Genomic DNA, 17,012 nt, shown 5'->3' on the forward strand with positions numbered 1-17,012 from the left:
GAGCAAAACTTTTGTCTGTGACATAATTAGAACATGTACAATAAGTTATGGGGTGAGATGTACTGTAGGACATCCAGCACTGACCTGTATTTGATTACATTTAAAGGTTATTCATTCAACAAGAGTGGAGAGGTGCATTTTGGCCAGGGTAACATTTTAATTTATATATAACACTTTTCTTCCCTACATGCAGGAGTCAGCCCAAGCCTTTGATTGCATGTCTCCCTCCAGAGGAGAGTGATGGTAGTTTACTTCACATCATATCACATCACACCACATCAGTCAAGTAATCTAGTTATGAAAAATAATATTTGTTTATTGTTAAAGTAAAAAATATCTTTATTTATATTTTCATGCATTTCACAAAAATCCTGAAACAAACATATCTGTGATCATTCATATATAGTATTTATATAAAATAACTCTGAATGTGTTTTGATAGACACAATTTATAAAATGTACAGCATTTTAAACAGTATAACAACTTAGCAGTAAGACTCAATTGGAAACAACTATACACAACATGTATGAAAATGCATAATCTAAAGACACCAATCACCATGACCATGCCACTCATAACTTCTCTGATAAATCTATCATATTTATTTTTCTATTTTCTTTCATTTTAATCTACAACACATGTTTTAAGTTCCTGTACACATCTGTACAGAGTATGGGCCTGCTACACCAGCGTGCAGTAATAATCACTAATTATCTCATGACAATGACTCATTCACATCAAAACTCTGAGGAAAAACCGTTAGACCTGTTAGCTTGGGTGGGGTCATGGTTGTGGTCTAACCACTCGAAACTGAAAGGCAGGTGGTGGTAGAGCTAAGCCTGTGCTTCTTGCTGGTTTTGTGGGCCTTGCATGGCGTTGAAGGTGGCGATGCCACACTCAGGTTCCTGATCTTGTTAAAACTGTTCCTCAGGCTGTCCCTCCTGCTTCCCGATGTGCTGCTGGTGTCCTTGGACTGGAATGCGTCTGGGGGGCACAGGCCTGCCTTCAGGCAGCAGCAACACAGCAGTCCAGCGATAGATTTCCTCAGCTCACTGCTGCCCAGGGCGTATATGATCGGATTCAGGCCAGAGTTGAGTACCGCCAAGGGTATGAAATAGTCTGCAATGAATTGAGGACCACACTGACTGCAGAAGAAGTCCACCAGCAGGAGCAGGAAGAGAGGTCCCCAGCAAAGTATAAAAACCCCTACGATGGAGATCACAGTTTTGAGGAGGGCTAGAGAGCGCTTGTTGTTGTTCTTGTGTCCCAGTTCTGTGCTTCTGTGCACGTGGCAGAAGATGGCACCATAGAGCCCCCCGATTGTCAGTAGGATGATGAAGAAAATGATGAGGGTAAAGAGGATGTAGCTTTTGGAGTATAGAGGGAGGAGGGTGGAGCATTCCTCCAGGCTGCACAAACAGTTCCACCCTAACATGGGGAGAAAGCCCATGACCAGAGCCAGGAGCCAGCTGAGAAACACCAAGAGATAAATCCGATACGTCTTCCTGGCTGACTTTGGGGGCATTGGCTTCATCATGGTGGCGTAACGCTCCACAGCGATCAGCAGCAAACTGAATATGGACGCCGCCAGGGCCACGAACAGCAATCCTTCCCTGAACAGCCAGACAGAGGGGGTTAGGCGAAATGTCTGGTTGCCAGACAGGGAGATGTTGACCACATAGGCAGCACCAGCGAGGAGGTCACTGAGGGTGATGTTGGCAATGCAGACATAGATCCAGCGCCGGCTGTGGCGGATGCGAGAGAGAACAGCCAAAAGGACCAGGAGGTTCTCCAGAACGATGAATATACTGATGATTAGGGCGATTATTGTGGTGACACTGTGGTTCTTCTGTTGGTCGCGGTTCAGTAGACGACCAGTGTGGTTGTAGTGCTGCATGATCACATTGTTGACACCGTTGACGGTGTTATTGTCATCACTGGACGAAAGGTACAGGTGTGGACAGGAGGCAGAGGAACTGAGAGACAAGAAGCTATCCATAGTTAGTTGGCCAAGCTGGGTGTGGGAACACAGTGCTACGCTGAACTGGGCAGACCTGAGCTCGGCTCGGGTGGACGGGCCAACAGTGGATGGTCTAGTGTGGGTCAAGCAGGCAAAAGCTGGACTTCACTGGACAGAGGCTCAGCAGAACTAGCTGTGATGAGCTGCAGTGGAATGAATGTGGAACTCCTGTTCTCAAACAGGCTAGCACACTCTTACCACATAGAACTCACACCTGAAAAATACAAAAATACCAATATAGTATAAATAAGAATACATGATGATAAAGACAATGATGATTATAACTGTAAAAAAACTAAAAACAAAATTATAGCCCTGATATTCATTATTTTCCAGATGACTAATTGCTGCCCGTTTCCTGTGAGTATAGTGCGCATCAGTCAGTTTAAAGGGCATCATTTAAATCTCCCCTGTGCCACTATACTCTCCCCCAAGCACTGTGGTCTGTGGTTACGATAAGAGAAGTAAACAGCTGCAGTGCAGAGGGGATTTAAATCAGCATGTGAAGGAAATAGATTATGCATAATTTCATCAGAAAAGATTGCCATTCTAAATCACAGTCAACACTTGTGACTGAAATACTATAATTGGCATTTGTGACAGAAATATTATAATAACAAGAATATTTCTATAATAGTTTTCTGCATTTTTCTTCTTAAATCTTTATGTGAAACATAACACTCTTTTTCAATTTAGATGCTGATATATTTAGATGCTGGTTATTTTTTCCTTCTGCTAATTTAAGATTGCAATATCTACCTTCATCTTTACTCACAATTGGTACTAACAGACCAATTAAGGCTTGAGCAAAAGCAGACATGCAATTATAACCAACTGATGAAACTTAAATATTGATGAACCTATTATACCTAATTAATAACAGCTTAATATAGAATAGAATCCATTCTGTGACATCAAAACAGTGCAGAAGTGACTACACAGTGCTTACTTACTGTTGTCTGCTGGAGGTGATGCTGAAGAGATGTAATTGCATCACTGAGCACTGAGTGTAGATTCTTGGTGCTCTTATTTGATGGGGAAGTAAGCCTCTGTTGTTTAGAAGGTTCACAAACACCACACCCAAGACACACACACACACACACGCACACACACGCATGCATGCACACACACACACACACACACACACACACACACACACACACACACACACACACACACACACACACACACACACACGCGCGCGCACACACGCACGCACGCACGCACACACACACACACACACACGCACGCACGCACACACACACACACACACACACACACACACATCCCGCAACATACAGCATAGCCTACATATGAGCTAACTTTCGCTGCCAATGCAATATCCTCAAATTGGATGCTATTGTTCGAAATGGGCCATGGGCCATGATGACATACAGGAAAGAACATTTCAAAACACTCACATGATACACATAGTAGTGTAGTAGTGATGTTGAAATAACATGACACTAGGATGTTTTGGTGTTGCAACGTGCAGGATATTCACACTGAACACTGGCACACTACCAGGCATTATAACAAAAGATTGCAATGACGGTCATTTATTTTTTCTCAATATTTCTTAGAAGAAAGCAAGAGAAAAACAGGAACCCCCAATCAGATGGAGAGGGGTCCCTCCCTGCAGCAGCAGATAGGGTTTCGTACAGTACACCTCGTCATACAGCTGTGGTAACAGCGTGGGTAGATAACTGGCTCAAGACCATTTTATCACCTTCGCTAAATCTCCAATTTCCAATACGAGTTAACCTGAAACATGTGGGCACAAATCCATCTGGCAGAAAGCAGAAGCTGTGGTTTTCCATCAAACTCACTCTGCAGAATTCAGATTGGGGGAAAAGACAGCAGAATTCTAATTGCAAGTCATTTCTATTTCTATTGCTGCATACTAATAATCACTTATCAAAGCTCAGCAAAAGGTGTGGATTCTAAAGAGATTAGAGGTAAGTTGATATCCATCACCCTATCTTTTGGTCAATGCCCAGTTATTGCGTCTTCAGGTCCCTCTATAACTCTAGCTGTACCTATTAATTCAATAAATATGTGCTCTCCATTTTGCATAAAACATCATACTACATTTACAGTATGAAGTGGAATATTCAACTTGAAGGACATTGGAAGGTTCCCTGGTTTTGCATATGCAGTAAGTGTACAGTGCCATCTGCATATTCACTCCACTTTTAAAATGACAGTGATGAAATAATGCAAATGCATTGTTTTCAATTATACTGTATTCTATGAGATGACTTACAGTATTTGACCTACAAACGGTACTTGGTATACTAGGTGAGGTATAACAATCATGGGCCCCCCTCATGAAACCACTCGAGAATATTTTTTTACACAACTTCTCTTTTTCTTATAGTCTGTAGCTCTGAAAACGCTGACATGTCTTGATAAGAGATTTACGGTAAGATGCAGCAGACTGCTGGTAAAAGGGTGTGGAAATGTAATTAGAGAAAAAACACAACAAAAACAAAACTTCCTTTCACAAGAATATAGAAAATAACCTCCAGCCTGCATCCTGAGGTGTCAACAACACCCACAACTGTTGACAACGCCCTTACTCTGAAAGTCATACATCAAACATTACCGTACGGCGTACTCTGACCACAAAGAGGTGCGAAACCAATGACTTGCCATACACACTGAAAGAAGCTGAGCTACAGCAAAGTTACCCTCAGACGAAACAAAGTTTGGTAAACTAAAGCCACATAGTAAAATTGACAATGTAATACAAAAAGGAAACGAAATACAGTATATTACAATGCCAACAAAGAATGCCACTAAATTCATTTTATTGCAAAAAGTGCACACATTCTGCATACAAGGCACCCATAAACAGTCAATACAATTAATTACAATAGGCATTTAATAGGCCTGAGCTCTTATCCAGAGAGACTTAGGTCAAAAGTAAGCAATGTAATCACATACCTGCAGGTACATGTTATTTCAATATGGGCTATTGAAATAACATTGAAACTATAGGATACCAGGTAAACTATGAACCTAGCATCTGTTTAAAAATATGCTATCTAAATATCTTAACATTGTGTTCAAGAAAGCAAACCTAAGTTTAGAAAAAAATATATTGAGTGACCATGATATATCCACGAAGCAAGACACAATGGCGCGTCTTCCCTGTGCAATCGGTACTAGGTGAGCAGCCTAATAGCCTGCATCTTAAAACTAATTTCTCTGCTAATTTCGATCTCATCTCCTTTTGCAATTGTAGACATTTACTATTAGGGGACCGAAGTATAATTCTGTACAAGGCTTCTGTACAAGGCTATTTGCTGCCTGTGAAGCAAAAAGCTAGCCAGCCTGGTAAACCATCCCGGTCGTGTGAATTCACATTATCATGTGCCTTCTGCAGACCGGTCTGGCCCCAAGCGCTGGGTGGGCTTTCTGCATGAAACCAAAAAGTGGAAGAGCTAATCAGTGTCTGTCAATCACAAGGCCCTGAGTGCAGACACTGATTGGCTCTTCCGCTTTTTGGTTTCTTCAAAACGCCCACCCAGCGTTTGGGGCCAGACCGGTCTGCAAAAGACACATGATATTGTGAATTCACGTGACCGGGATGGTTTATCGGGCTAGCAAAAAGCTGCCTGTGGCTTGGTGCGGGAGGACACTTCTGGTTCTTCAAAATGCTATGACGATTTCAGCACTGTGTCCGCCTGAGACCACTGCACAGCCCGTAGCAGGAGGAGGCCCCCCTGGTACATGCAGGATCATTGGGTTTCGCACCTCTTTGTGATCAGAGTACGGAAATGTCTGATGTTTGATTTTCAGAGTAAGGGCGTTGTCAACAGTCATGGGTGTTGTTGACACCTCAGGATGCAGATTGGAGGTTATTTTCAATATTCTGGTGAAAATATGTTTTTTTTCTGGGGGGACTTTTTTGGTTTTATTTATAGTTTTCAGTAGAGACAGACAGGAAACAGGGAGAGAGAGATGGGGAGAGACATGCAGCAAAGATCGTCGGGAACGGGACTCGAACCCGTGATGCGCTGTCAGGCTACTTTGGAGCCTGGGTGCCCGGACCGCTACGCCAGCCGTCCAGGCCATAAGTTTTGTTTTTGGTGTATTTTTGCTATAATTACATTTCCAAACCCTTTTACCAGTAGTCTAAGCACATGTGGGGGTCGACATTCTGGGCCCTTGAGATGTTATGCTGTTTTGGCACACCTGATGAGCTCCACGTGACTTCAAGGCCGAGATGTTCCAGGAGGTCTGTCGAGACTGAAAGTAAAAAAGGAAGTGCTTCTAGTCCTGTAAAAAGGACTACCTCTGGAGAATCCTCAGAGCGACGGGCTCTCTATAGGAGAGACTATGAGAGACACACAATTTGACCCGGGAAGTGCACGCCAAGGCTGTGGTCTGCCAGAAACGGGCCTGTGATTTCCAATGCACAGTAGACTTTGCTGCAGGTGTTCCACCCCTCTTGGGAAAAGGGTGTTTCACCAAAACTTAGCAGAAAATGTACTGGGCCATGCACAGTGCTCATGAAACTGCACAAACTTGTCTATAGGGTACAACTGGTAGGGGGCTGTAAGGTGGTTCTCCATCGGACACCCTCACCAGCACAGAAGGGGAACCGGGGAGAGGAGTTGTATGCTTCAGTCACTGGGGAGTGGGGACAGTTTTCCTCTAAATAACAATAAAATCCCCTCATGAGTATTTTTATTGGTAACGTTTCGAGCTGGGAGGTTCTTCCTCAGACCTTATTGACAGTTATACCCCCCAGGTGGGAGCTGTGTAGCATCCAGGGTGTGCCATTTGATAAAGAATCATTTCCCAGCATCCCAGCGTGCACACTCTGACATATTATTGTTTATTATGGGGTTATTGCAGGTGTTACTGAATTGGAAAATGGGTTATAGGTTTATTGCAATTAATGTTGTTGTGTTATGTCTCATTTAGCCATTTATGTTGATGTGCATTTTGGTTATGGAACCCTGGGAAATAAGGCTTTCTAGGGGGTTTGAGCCGTTTATATGTGAACAATACAATCAACACTGTTTCCTGCATGAAGACGTTGTCGTGTCGCTTCCTGGTAAACTTCAACCCACTGGTTATTAAGCAATTATCATATACACATATATACAGATCTGATTGCACTGTTGACACTGTCACTTTTCTTTTACATTGTACTGATTGTACTGGTTGCACGGTTGACACCAACACTTTTTGTTTGTTTTGGACGGGATACTGTGAGGACACTGTAACCATGTGTTGTTGTTTCTTTTCTGCATAGTGCAGGATAGTTGTAATAGATGTATACTTTTGTATGCTGTTGTTCATTGTTGATGGTGCTTCTTATTGTTATTTCTTACCTATTGCTGTATCCAACAGTACTTTCCTTACTCTGTAACTTTGTAACTCTTAACTGCTGTGCATCCTCTTGGCAATTGATATTCCCCTGCAGGATCAATAAAGGTATCCATCCATCCATCCATCCATCCATCCATCCATCCATCCATCCATCCATCCATTTATGTATCTGGCATGCATAGCTGAAAGAAAAGTTGAAAGAAAAATAGGGTGTTGTTCAAATGGGTTCGAATAACAATGATTACAAAATCATTCCTTTTTTATATTAAGGCCCAAAATTGTTTGTCGTTCCAGTAATTACTAATTAATTACACCCAAAATGGCAAAAGAATTACTTATTTAGGATTTTGAATCACTATGCAAATTAGAATTTAGTTAGACCACTTCAAAGTGTATTTAAACTACATGAGGTGAAACTACAACACTTGCTACAATATAAGCTGATGTAACAAAAATCATTGCAGCCGAATGAGTTAAGAAGCTCAATGGGCTATACATCTGGGCACACTATCTGATATGTTGGAAGTGTAACCTTTATTGGCCTCATGCATAATTGGTGAGGAGTCAGCACCTGCTGGATAAAAGGAGACACTGAAGCAGATGGCAGATAAGATGCTCTGCATCTCTGCTTTATGCTCATTGAAACCATTTTTCATAGTCACTTAGATCTTTTCCTCTTGCCATCTTCATCCAAAATCAAGGTCATGATACAATGTTAATTGCTTTACTGTATCATGCAGTACACCTGTATGGAAACAGATGTTGCGTGTGTTATGTTTCTTCACTTGTTTAATCAGGATTTTTTAAATTGACACACATTGATATATGTGCTATATTATATGCTGTACAGGTTTGGTGATAAAGCCAGATAGGTGGGGTTGAGATGGTTTGTAAATGTGCGAAGGAGGGATGAGGGGTACATTAGGATAAAGACGCTGGAACTTGCAAGAGGAGAAAAGGAAGGCCAAAGAGGAGGATTACGATGCGATGAGAGAGGACATGCAGGTGGGAGTCACTGAGGAAGATGCAAAAGATGCAAAAAATTAAACAGATGATCAACTGTGGCGGCAGATACTATGTGTGTGTATGTATATATATATATATATATATATATATATATATATATATATATATATATATATATACACAATATATATTTAGAGAGAGAGAGAGATCATTGTAAAATGTTCATCTCAGCAGGTACATGTATGACAGCCATTCCATTCTCTGCTGAATTCCAACACTACCTCATCTGATTCTACTTAAAGCTGCACTATGTAACTTTCATCTTCTACCCTGGATTTGAACCCTGGTTTCTGCGCGAGTGCTGACATTTTTACCTTTGAGCTAATAGAGCCTGCCTGCTTGCTCAGGGGATAAATTGAATCTTGAGCTTCACATCAAAATGCGTGTCAAATCATAAACAGGATCGTGTCAGAGGTCATGTCTCACCTAGATACAGGATCTAAATGTCTCAATAGAAGAGAGGGGATACAAAATCCTCCTATTGTTTAAATCATATTGTATTAACATACTCTACCGTACAGATTGGACAAAATTACATTTTATTCATTCAAAAAAGGTACAGTGACGCTTTAATGAGGTACTGATTAATTGATCCAAATCTTATTTAATGAGGAAAAGCATAAAAAAACACTGCTGTGGTCAGCACTTATGTCTTGCAATAGATCAGCTGGATAGCAAAAACAGTGCTAGTAGCCTAGTAGGCCTACTGTAGGCCTATCCAGTTAAAGAAATCAGGGTTATTCCACCAAATATTATTTTCTTAACTGTTTCCAAATCAAAATATTAGTATTGTGTTGAAATGAAAATTAATTTGAATTTCTTATAAATGCTCAAAATGACAATTGTTTTCAGGAATTATATATATATGGCCTTCCCTACATGAATGCATGCAAAGTACAATACTTGCCTCTGAGATGAAGTGGAGTAAAGTAACAACAAAGTATGAACAATTGGAAATACTACACTACAGTAAAGTAAAAGTACCTCAGCGACACAGAACTTCAGTAGATGTACTTAGTTACTTTCCACCACTGGATGGCGCTGTGTTTCAACAAATGAGCCATTGCAACAGGGTGAATTCATTGTAGCAGCTCGCTTGCGGCTTTTTGTCAACTTTTCTTTTTTCTTCCAACGCCGCGCGCGCACACACGCGCACACACGCATGCACACGCACACACACACGCACACACACACACGCACGCACGCACGCACGCACACACACACACACACACACACACACACACACACACACACACACACACACACACACACACACACACACACACACACACACACACACACACACACACACACACACACACACACACAGCCTGCTGCAATTATTTGGCCATAGAACAGAGGTGGAAAGTACTGTGCTTAAGTACAATTTAGTAGTAATTAGGAGTATTTCCAATTTTCGATACTTTTACTTCTATTCCGCTACATTTCAGAGACAAATATTGTACTTTTACTCCACTACAATTATTTGAAAACTTTAGTTACTAGTTACTTTGTAGATTCAGATTATTATTACAAAACATACATTACCCACTTCAACTTCAATATGGCTATATTCAAATGGCCATTTGAAAATAGCCGATCTACAAGCTCACAAAGCAATGGCATTTTCTATTCGGCTATTTTCTATTTCATTTGAAAACTTGTGAAATCAAATGGGACATTCTGCATAAGAGTACTTTCTCTACTTTTGGAACCAATACCTCTGTACTTTCACGCAAGTAGATTTTGAAATACCAGACTTTTTACATTGCAGTATTGATACTTTTACTTAAGTAAAACATGTGGATACTTTTCCCACCACTGCAAGAGAAAGGAAGTAGCGACGGGCTAGTAGCAGCAGCTAGCTGGTCTAAAAGCCAATGATCAGTCCTCTCTTGGAAAGGATGTACCAGTACCTTTGATCCTCTTTCATTTCAAAGACAACTGATCCCTAATTAGCATCATAGACAATGAGATGGCAAGTATAGGTAAGGATAACGTTTTAATAAGGGTCACTATGTTCCCAAGCCGGGGTTTTCACACTGATTCAGTTAAACATTCAGTCAGTGTTGATCTTTGTCTCTGAAACGGCAACGTCTGCTCAGCTATGTTGCCATATCGGCTTATTATAAGCGACTTTGGGCTTCTTTTTCTGTAAAGATGTTGGTGGGGATGTTGGTGGGTAAGGGTTGCAGTTTTTTGGGCTGGTTTCTAAAGTGTACTTGCTTATTTAGGCTTGCTTCCAAAACATGCAATTATTATTTAAATCAGTGGTTCTCAAATATTTTCATGAATATTTGTTGTGCCTATAGCATTTGTGTTAGAATGTTCAAAAGATGTTCCACATTGTATTGCAAAAGTTTTTTAAAACAGCAGATCTACAAGCTCTGTGAGCTTGTAGATGGGCTAATTTCAAATAGCCGATGCGAGGTTTAATGTGCTCATACGCCTTTAAAGTTGCTTCTTTTGGGCTTGTTTTCCTAGACCCGGTTGCTTATATCTCTCACAATATATGGCAACACTGCCTGCTCTGCAGTCCGTTGTTAGCCTGCATGCTACAAGTACTGAGGCTGCTGTGACCAGTGTTGCCATGTCTGCTTATTATAAGCGATTTTGGGCTTGTTTTTCTCTAAAGTTGCTTGTAAATATTTGTAGTTGCGGCGTTTTTTTGGGCTTGTTTCTAAAGTGTAGTTGCTTATTTGGGCTTGCGTAAAAAAAGTGGTTATCAAAGCAAGGACCCCCAAAAGAATATGTATTTGTACATAACACCCATCTGAAAATGTTTTGTGCCAGAGACTCCCGTTCCAAATTTATGTTGTTAGAATGTTTCAAAAATATTTCACTTTTTCACCAAGAATCTTTTGAAAATTGCAGATCTACTAGCTTGTAGATCGGCAATTTTTGATGCATGCATTATTATAGGTTTAAAGTGCTCATGTGGCCTAAGTTTCTTCCTTTTTGGGCTTGTTTTCTAGACCTGGCTGCTTGTTTCTCTCGCAAAACCTGGCAACACGGGCTGTGACTTGATTTCAAGCAAAAGAGAAGAACAAGCAAAGAGCTTGGAAACGGCGAGCAGAATTTCCAGTCAGTCACATTATCGCGGATATAAACGCAATAAAGGATTATTATTCCAAAGCAATGAGAAAGACGACGGAGAAAGGTAAATCAAACGAAAAGTTGCTTATTATCTCGCTGTAATGTGCGTGTTTGAGCTAAAGTTTATAAGCAAGCCAATGAACTTGTCAAAAAATATGTATTATGTTCCATTGCTCAAAGCAGCACAGTGTCTAACATTTGAGCCCGTTTAGTAGGCTTTTGAGGGATTTATTTCAATGATGTTTATAATTATGGCTATTCTTTTATGTTTTAAAAAGCGTATACGTTGTTCTACTGAGTGACAGTAAGGTTTATAGACAAAACTGACTCGTCCTACAACATTTAGCTTAATGGTTTGTGGGATACATTGTTGTACTCAGTGGTGGAAGAAGTACTTAAGTAAAAGCAGCAATGCCACAATATCAAAATACTCTGTTATCAAAAGTATTGGCATCAAAATATACTTAAAGTACCAAAAGTAAAAGTTCTAAAATGGCCTATGTATAAAATAGGGCTGAAGTGGTTAATGTATGTTTTATCATATCATAATTTATATCCGCAAATTTTCTAAAGCGTTCAAATAATTGTAGTGGAGTAAAAGTACAATTTGCCTCTGAGATGTAGTGGAATAGAAGTAAAAGTACAGAAAATTGGGAATACTCCAGTAAGGTAAAAAAAAAACTGTACTTCAGTACAGTACCTGAGTAAATGTACTTAGTTACTTTAAACCACTGCTTAATTGTTTTATGGGATACATTTGTTGTACTGCTGCTTGAGTTGAGAATGTAGGCTAACTTGTTGCAATGACGTTATTGCAGTGATCATGTCCCCAGGCCTACTTCATAATAATGTGACTGTAACGTCACAAGACGTGAGAGAGATTCCTTTTGGCATCATTTTCACAGAACAGTTGAAATCCAGGAACGTTCAGGGTGTTTGGGTTTGATGTAGACAGGCATTTAAGGTCTAAATGAAAATAATTGGTGTTTGAGTAAATATTTCATTTTGGAGTTTACTGTCAGACTGTAATTGTAGAGTGTGTGATGATTGCTGTGAACTAGCCTTGAATCAAGACTATCATAGATGTATTTAATCGATTTGTCTTACATTTGCATATCATAGATACAAAAGTAAAAGTCAGACTCAATCAAATACAGCTATGATAGTCTTGATCCATGGCTAGCTGTGAACTACTATGATAAACAACCCCTGTGGTTGGCATTAAGAGGAGAAGAAAAGTCTGAAATAACATTGACCTACCTGCTGGGACTTTGTTTTGTTTACAGGGGAATTTGTGATAAAGGATACAAGATTGCAACAATACAACAACTTTCTAGTACTTTGAGATATTAGGCAGGTGGCAGAAGCTTGTACCTAATACCTATACAGATTCATATCCTTTGCTATGTCCCCACCCCAGTGTATATAACTTCATTGTACATAACATCATGTTCACATAATCTGATTTTCAGCATGGTCAATTAAGTATAAATTAAATTAATTAAGCTCCCTCCAACTACCACTTCCATATAGCCAGCACACCATCCAAACCTTTCAAGAATCCCACACACACACACACACACACACACACACACACACACACACACACACACACACACACACACACACACACACACACACACACACACACACACACACACACACACACACACACACACACACACACACACACTGAGTGGAACTGCCATTTCCAGTTCTAGCTACAGTACATGACTAATGTCTGGGTGGTGGAAAAAACTAATCACATCGTAAATCTGCAAATAGGAACAGTACAATTAGGCGTACATGGATTTCACTTCAAAGCTCCTCTCCCTCTCTGTTTTGCTCTTAATTTGGTCTATATACTGTGATGTGTTGTTGCAGTGGCATCAGTGCGGTAACGTTACCAAGTCATTTCCTCTTGATGAAATAATGTATTTACACTTCCCTCCAGACAGGCTCTTAGCTCTGTTGGCCAGGCCTGTGTTGTATGCACCTAGTTAATCCCTCTATGTGACATATGTTTACCAATAAACTGATTCTAATGTTGATGTGATCCATATGCAAGCATGGTTTGAATGTTACATGGTACAAGGGTACTTGGAGCATAGAAGAAGAATGAGAGCTATGATATCCTGCTAGATATAGTGCTTTACATTATATCTTTATGTATCTTTCATGATTACGATTGCTGCACATTGAGTAAGCCTATGCTATACCTTTCCCCCAAAAAAGGAAGGTGTTATGTCCCTCATAATAAATAGGCTACTGTAGTAAATGTACTGTAGTTGTGAGACTGTAAGCAGACACTTACAGTAAGAGTATCATACACTAACTCCGAGATCTTGGTTAATTACAGTCTGAATTAGAAAGATGGGGTTGTTGTTCGTGTTCGTAGCTGTTTTTTAGCGGTGCCAGCCGCTCTACTCTTGACTATGTCCGTCCGTATGTCCGTTTGTCCGTTTGTCCGTTTGTCCGTTATGTCCGTTTGAGCACGGGCTTTAAACAGCTATAACTCCAGTTCGCAGCATGCCAGCAAGTCCAAATTTGGTATGTTGACTTACACCACCAATTGGGACGAGCATTGATTGCTGAAGCCCCGCCCCGCCCTATTATAGCGCCACCAGGAGGCCACTGGCTTTAAACAGCGCTTTACACAGCTATAACTCCAGTTCGCAGCATGCCAGCAAGTCCCAATTTGGTATGTGGACTTACACCACCAATAGGGACGAGCATTAATTGCTGAAGCCCCGCCCCGCCCTATTATAGCGCCACCAGGAGGCCACTCATCAAAGGCACCGCTTCCTTCACACAGGGTGGGATTTTTTATATTCCTTGATTCAAAGCAGAGTGAAGGCAGGCAGGGCTCTCTACTCAAACCCAATCCAAAGAAAGCCTTTCTTTGGTCTTTAAAAGAAAATGGCCATATGGCCTTCGGCTCATGGTTTGGACTCTGCATTCTGCAGTCCCAGTGCAGACTGACAGACAGAGCTGACAGGTGACAGCGGTTGAGGGGATTGGGGATGTGTGTGTGTGGGGTCACGGGTGTGCCAAGATTTAATGAAAAAGCTACGAGGAGGGGGAGGAATTGTTCCATTTTTAGAAGCTTGGCCGTAAGTTGTAATTGGTCTGCTCCTGGTGGATGCTGTTGTGTGCAAAACAGCAGGTTAAAGATGGCTGAAAACGCAGTTGTTTCAATAGCCCCTTCTAAGGCGGGAATCATGCTGCCTTTTTCTGTGTAGGTACAGAGACAGATGGGGGTGGTGGGGGTTTTGCGCCCCCTTTGAACCTGTAACGAAGGTAGTCACAGAGTTGGAATGACATGATCTGGGTGTCGGGTGTGATGGTCCACGCACCTTTCTGGCCAGAACAGCTCCCTGCTTCTCTTCAAGATTTTTCCATCAATGTGTTTCTGCTCGTACAAATATGCCATTGTAATATTACATATTATCAACATGTTTTCCCCCTCTCTTACACACAAACGCACGCACTAGTGATGCACAGTGCCGGGTCAGTCTTGTTTTTTATGGTGTGGCTGTAGAGGCACGACATTCAAAATGGGTCTGTGAGTCGGGGTCTGTGGGTCGTTCTGTCTGTGTTTGATTGTTCACGGCTAATCTCACAAACCGCTTTACTGATCATCAATGCCAAATCTCTTGTGCACACTGCCAGAAGGCCAAGGATGAAGGAAGTATCTCCATGCATTTGTTTTATGATCTATTATTCAATAATTACTTTTCATTTTGTAATGGAATTGAAAGGCAGTCGGATTGGGCTGACATTTTGGTCTATGGAGTCATAGATGCGTTCTAGGTGACTGACCGGCCACATGAAGTCCTAGATCCATAATTGGGAGCAATGCCGTTCTCCTTTTTCTTTTGTTGATAAGTGATTGAGTTTTGGCATTAATTGGTGATTCTATGCTCAGCTCAGGCTAGCTATCCTATTAACCCCTTTGTGAAGGTTACTGAATAACAGGACTGCACACAGCTGGCTAAAATCATAGTCCAAGTTTAATACATCTTTCATTTTATTGCACTTTTGTCTCTTCCTATCACCACATCTATTATTTATAAATGAAATTCAATCATAATGAATAATAATTATTGAGCATCCTTTTATTAGGCTAGATAATATACAGGTAGCTGACTCGGCTGAGGCTTGATCAAACTGAACTGTTTATGTTCTGACGTCTGAGTTAGCATTGTCATTTGTCTATATTTGTCAGTATCTTACTGAAGTTACAGCAGCGTGAAGAAGAGATGCTGTTATTCCCAATTATGAGAGAATCAAGCAGGGTGCTTGGTGGACACAATAGCCACATCCAGCCAGCTAGCCAATGAAAACCAAATTTGTTATAGTGCCAATAACATGGCACTAGAACTAATTAACCAGAATGGATTATATGACGAGGTTGAGAATCATTAGCTCATTAATGCATTACATGTAATGCATTACATGGTCTTGACTCTTGAGTGTGTTGTGGCTAGTTAAATTCCCTTTTTTCCTCCTTATTTTTGATGACTGAAGTGATCTGGGAGTCTGTTTTTGTTGTGCTGATAACGTTGGCAGTGTTGAGGCTGCAGTTTGTCTGTCATCAATCTTATCTTGTGTTTAGCGTGATTAAAAAGTGTTAGGATTATCCAAAACAGCTTGAAACTCTGCATATTGTCAATTTACACTTGATGAGTCACATCTCGAGTAAAATCAGAGTAAAAGTAAAATCGAGTAAAAGTGGTGTCTATGCAGAGTGTATTTATCTTTCTTCAATTACAAAGGAAAGCTGTCAGAGCCTATGCTTTTCAACCTTTTTATGTTACAGATTGTCTTTAAAAAAAAATCTGTACAATATAACAGAAGACCATCTTTCTAAATAAACGTCCTGGAGTTACAGTTTCGTGGTGTTGTTTTCCAAACAGTTCATTCAGGGATATTTTGCAGATCTACAAGATCTACAAGCTCACAGCGCGATGTTTTGCCTGTGTATAAAGAGTTATTAGTCAAAGTAACACCCTTGTATCTTAAACCTCCCCTGAATTTCACCTCTCTGTCTGGGCCAAATTCCTGTGATCATCATTGCTTCAGATTTCTCTTCATTAAACTTATATATCCAGAAACTTCTACATAATTGCTCAGACATTGCATGTTAGCACTAGCAGGTATAGACGATAATGGGTTTAGTAAGTTTAGTAAGCCCTCGTCTAGTACTATCCCCTCAATTTGAGGGTTAGTTAATTCCCTCTAATCTTCTAATGTACATCGCACATTTTGGAAGTTGAATAATTTCTGCCTTGCAGATTGACAGAAGAGGGACAGCTGAACAGGCTGGCCTATCGTGCAATGCTGACAGTACGGTGTCTAAATAGTCCCCTAGAAGCACTCTTTGCTTGTTTATCTACAGCTGGTGTACATGGTCAGGAATATATCTAGGCTACTTGTGGAATGATGCACCTGCCGTCCCATGGTACTGGAAAACCCTACTTCAGCACTTATCTCAGAGACTTATCTCAGCTATCTGGG

At 40.8% G+C, this 17,012-nt stretch overlaps 2 protein-coding genes across 3 annotated transcripts in view; one reads left to right on the top strand and one right to left on the bottom strand.

Moving 5' to 3' along the window:
• Positions 1-335: 335 nt before the first annotated feature.
• Positions 336-3,030, bottom strand: s1pr4 (sphingosine-1-phosphate receptor 4). 2 transcript variants are annotated; one of them, XM_084066607.1, is made up of 2 exons: positions 2,975-3,030; positions 336-2,235 (listed from the first exon to the last, which is right to left on the bottom strand). In XM_084066607.1, the coding sequence occupies exon 2, from the start codon at positions 1,998-2,000 to the stop codon at positions 798-800; it is 1,203 nt and encodes a 400-aa protein (XP_083922733.1). In that variant the 5' UTR covers positions 2,001-2,235; positions 2,975-3,030; the 3' UTR covers positions 336-797. The 2 variants fall into 2 exon arrangements, with proteins under 2 accessions (XP_083922733.1, XP_083922734.1); XM_084066608.1 differs by having other exon boundaries at positions 2,971-3,030.
• A 7,222-nt stretch (positions 3,031-10,252) lies between these two features.
• The window catches only part of LOC311051719 (myosin IXB), an 88,079-nt gene continuing 81,319 nt past the window's right edge, over positions 10,253-17,012 (top strand). Inside the window, 2 exon segments of the mRNA XM_084066327.1 lie at positions 10,253-10,384; positions 11,372-11,556. The gene's annotated coding sequence lies outside the window, so the exon portion shown is untranslated.

Source organism: Gymnoscopelus microlampas (assembly GCF_963454915.1).
Source record: "Gymnoscopelus microlampas genome assembly, chromosome: 9".
NCBI classification, from domain to species: Eukaryota; Metazoa; Chordata; class Actinopteri; order Myctophiformes; family Myctophidae; genus Gymnoscopelus; species Gymnoscopelus microlampas.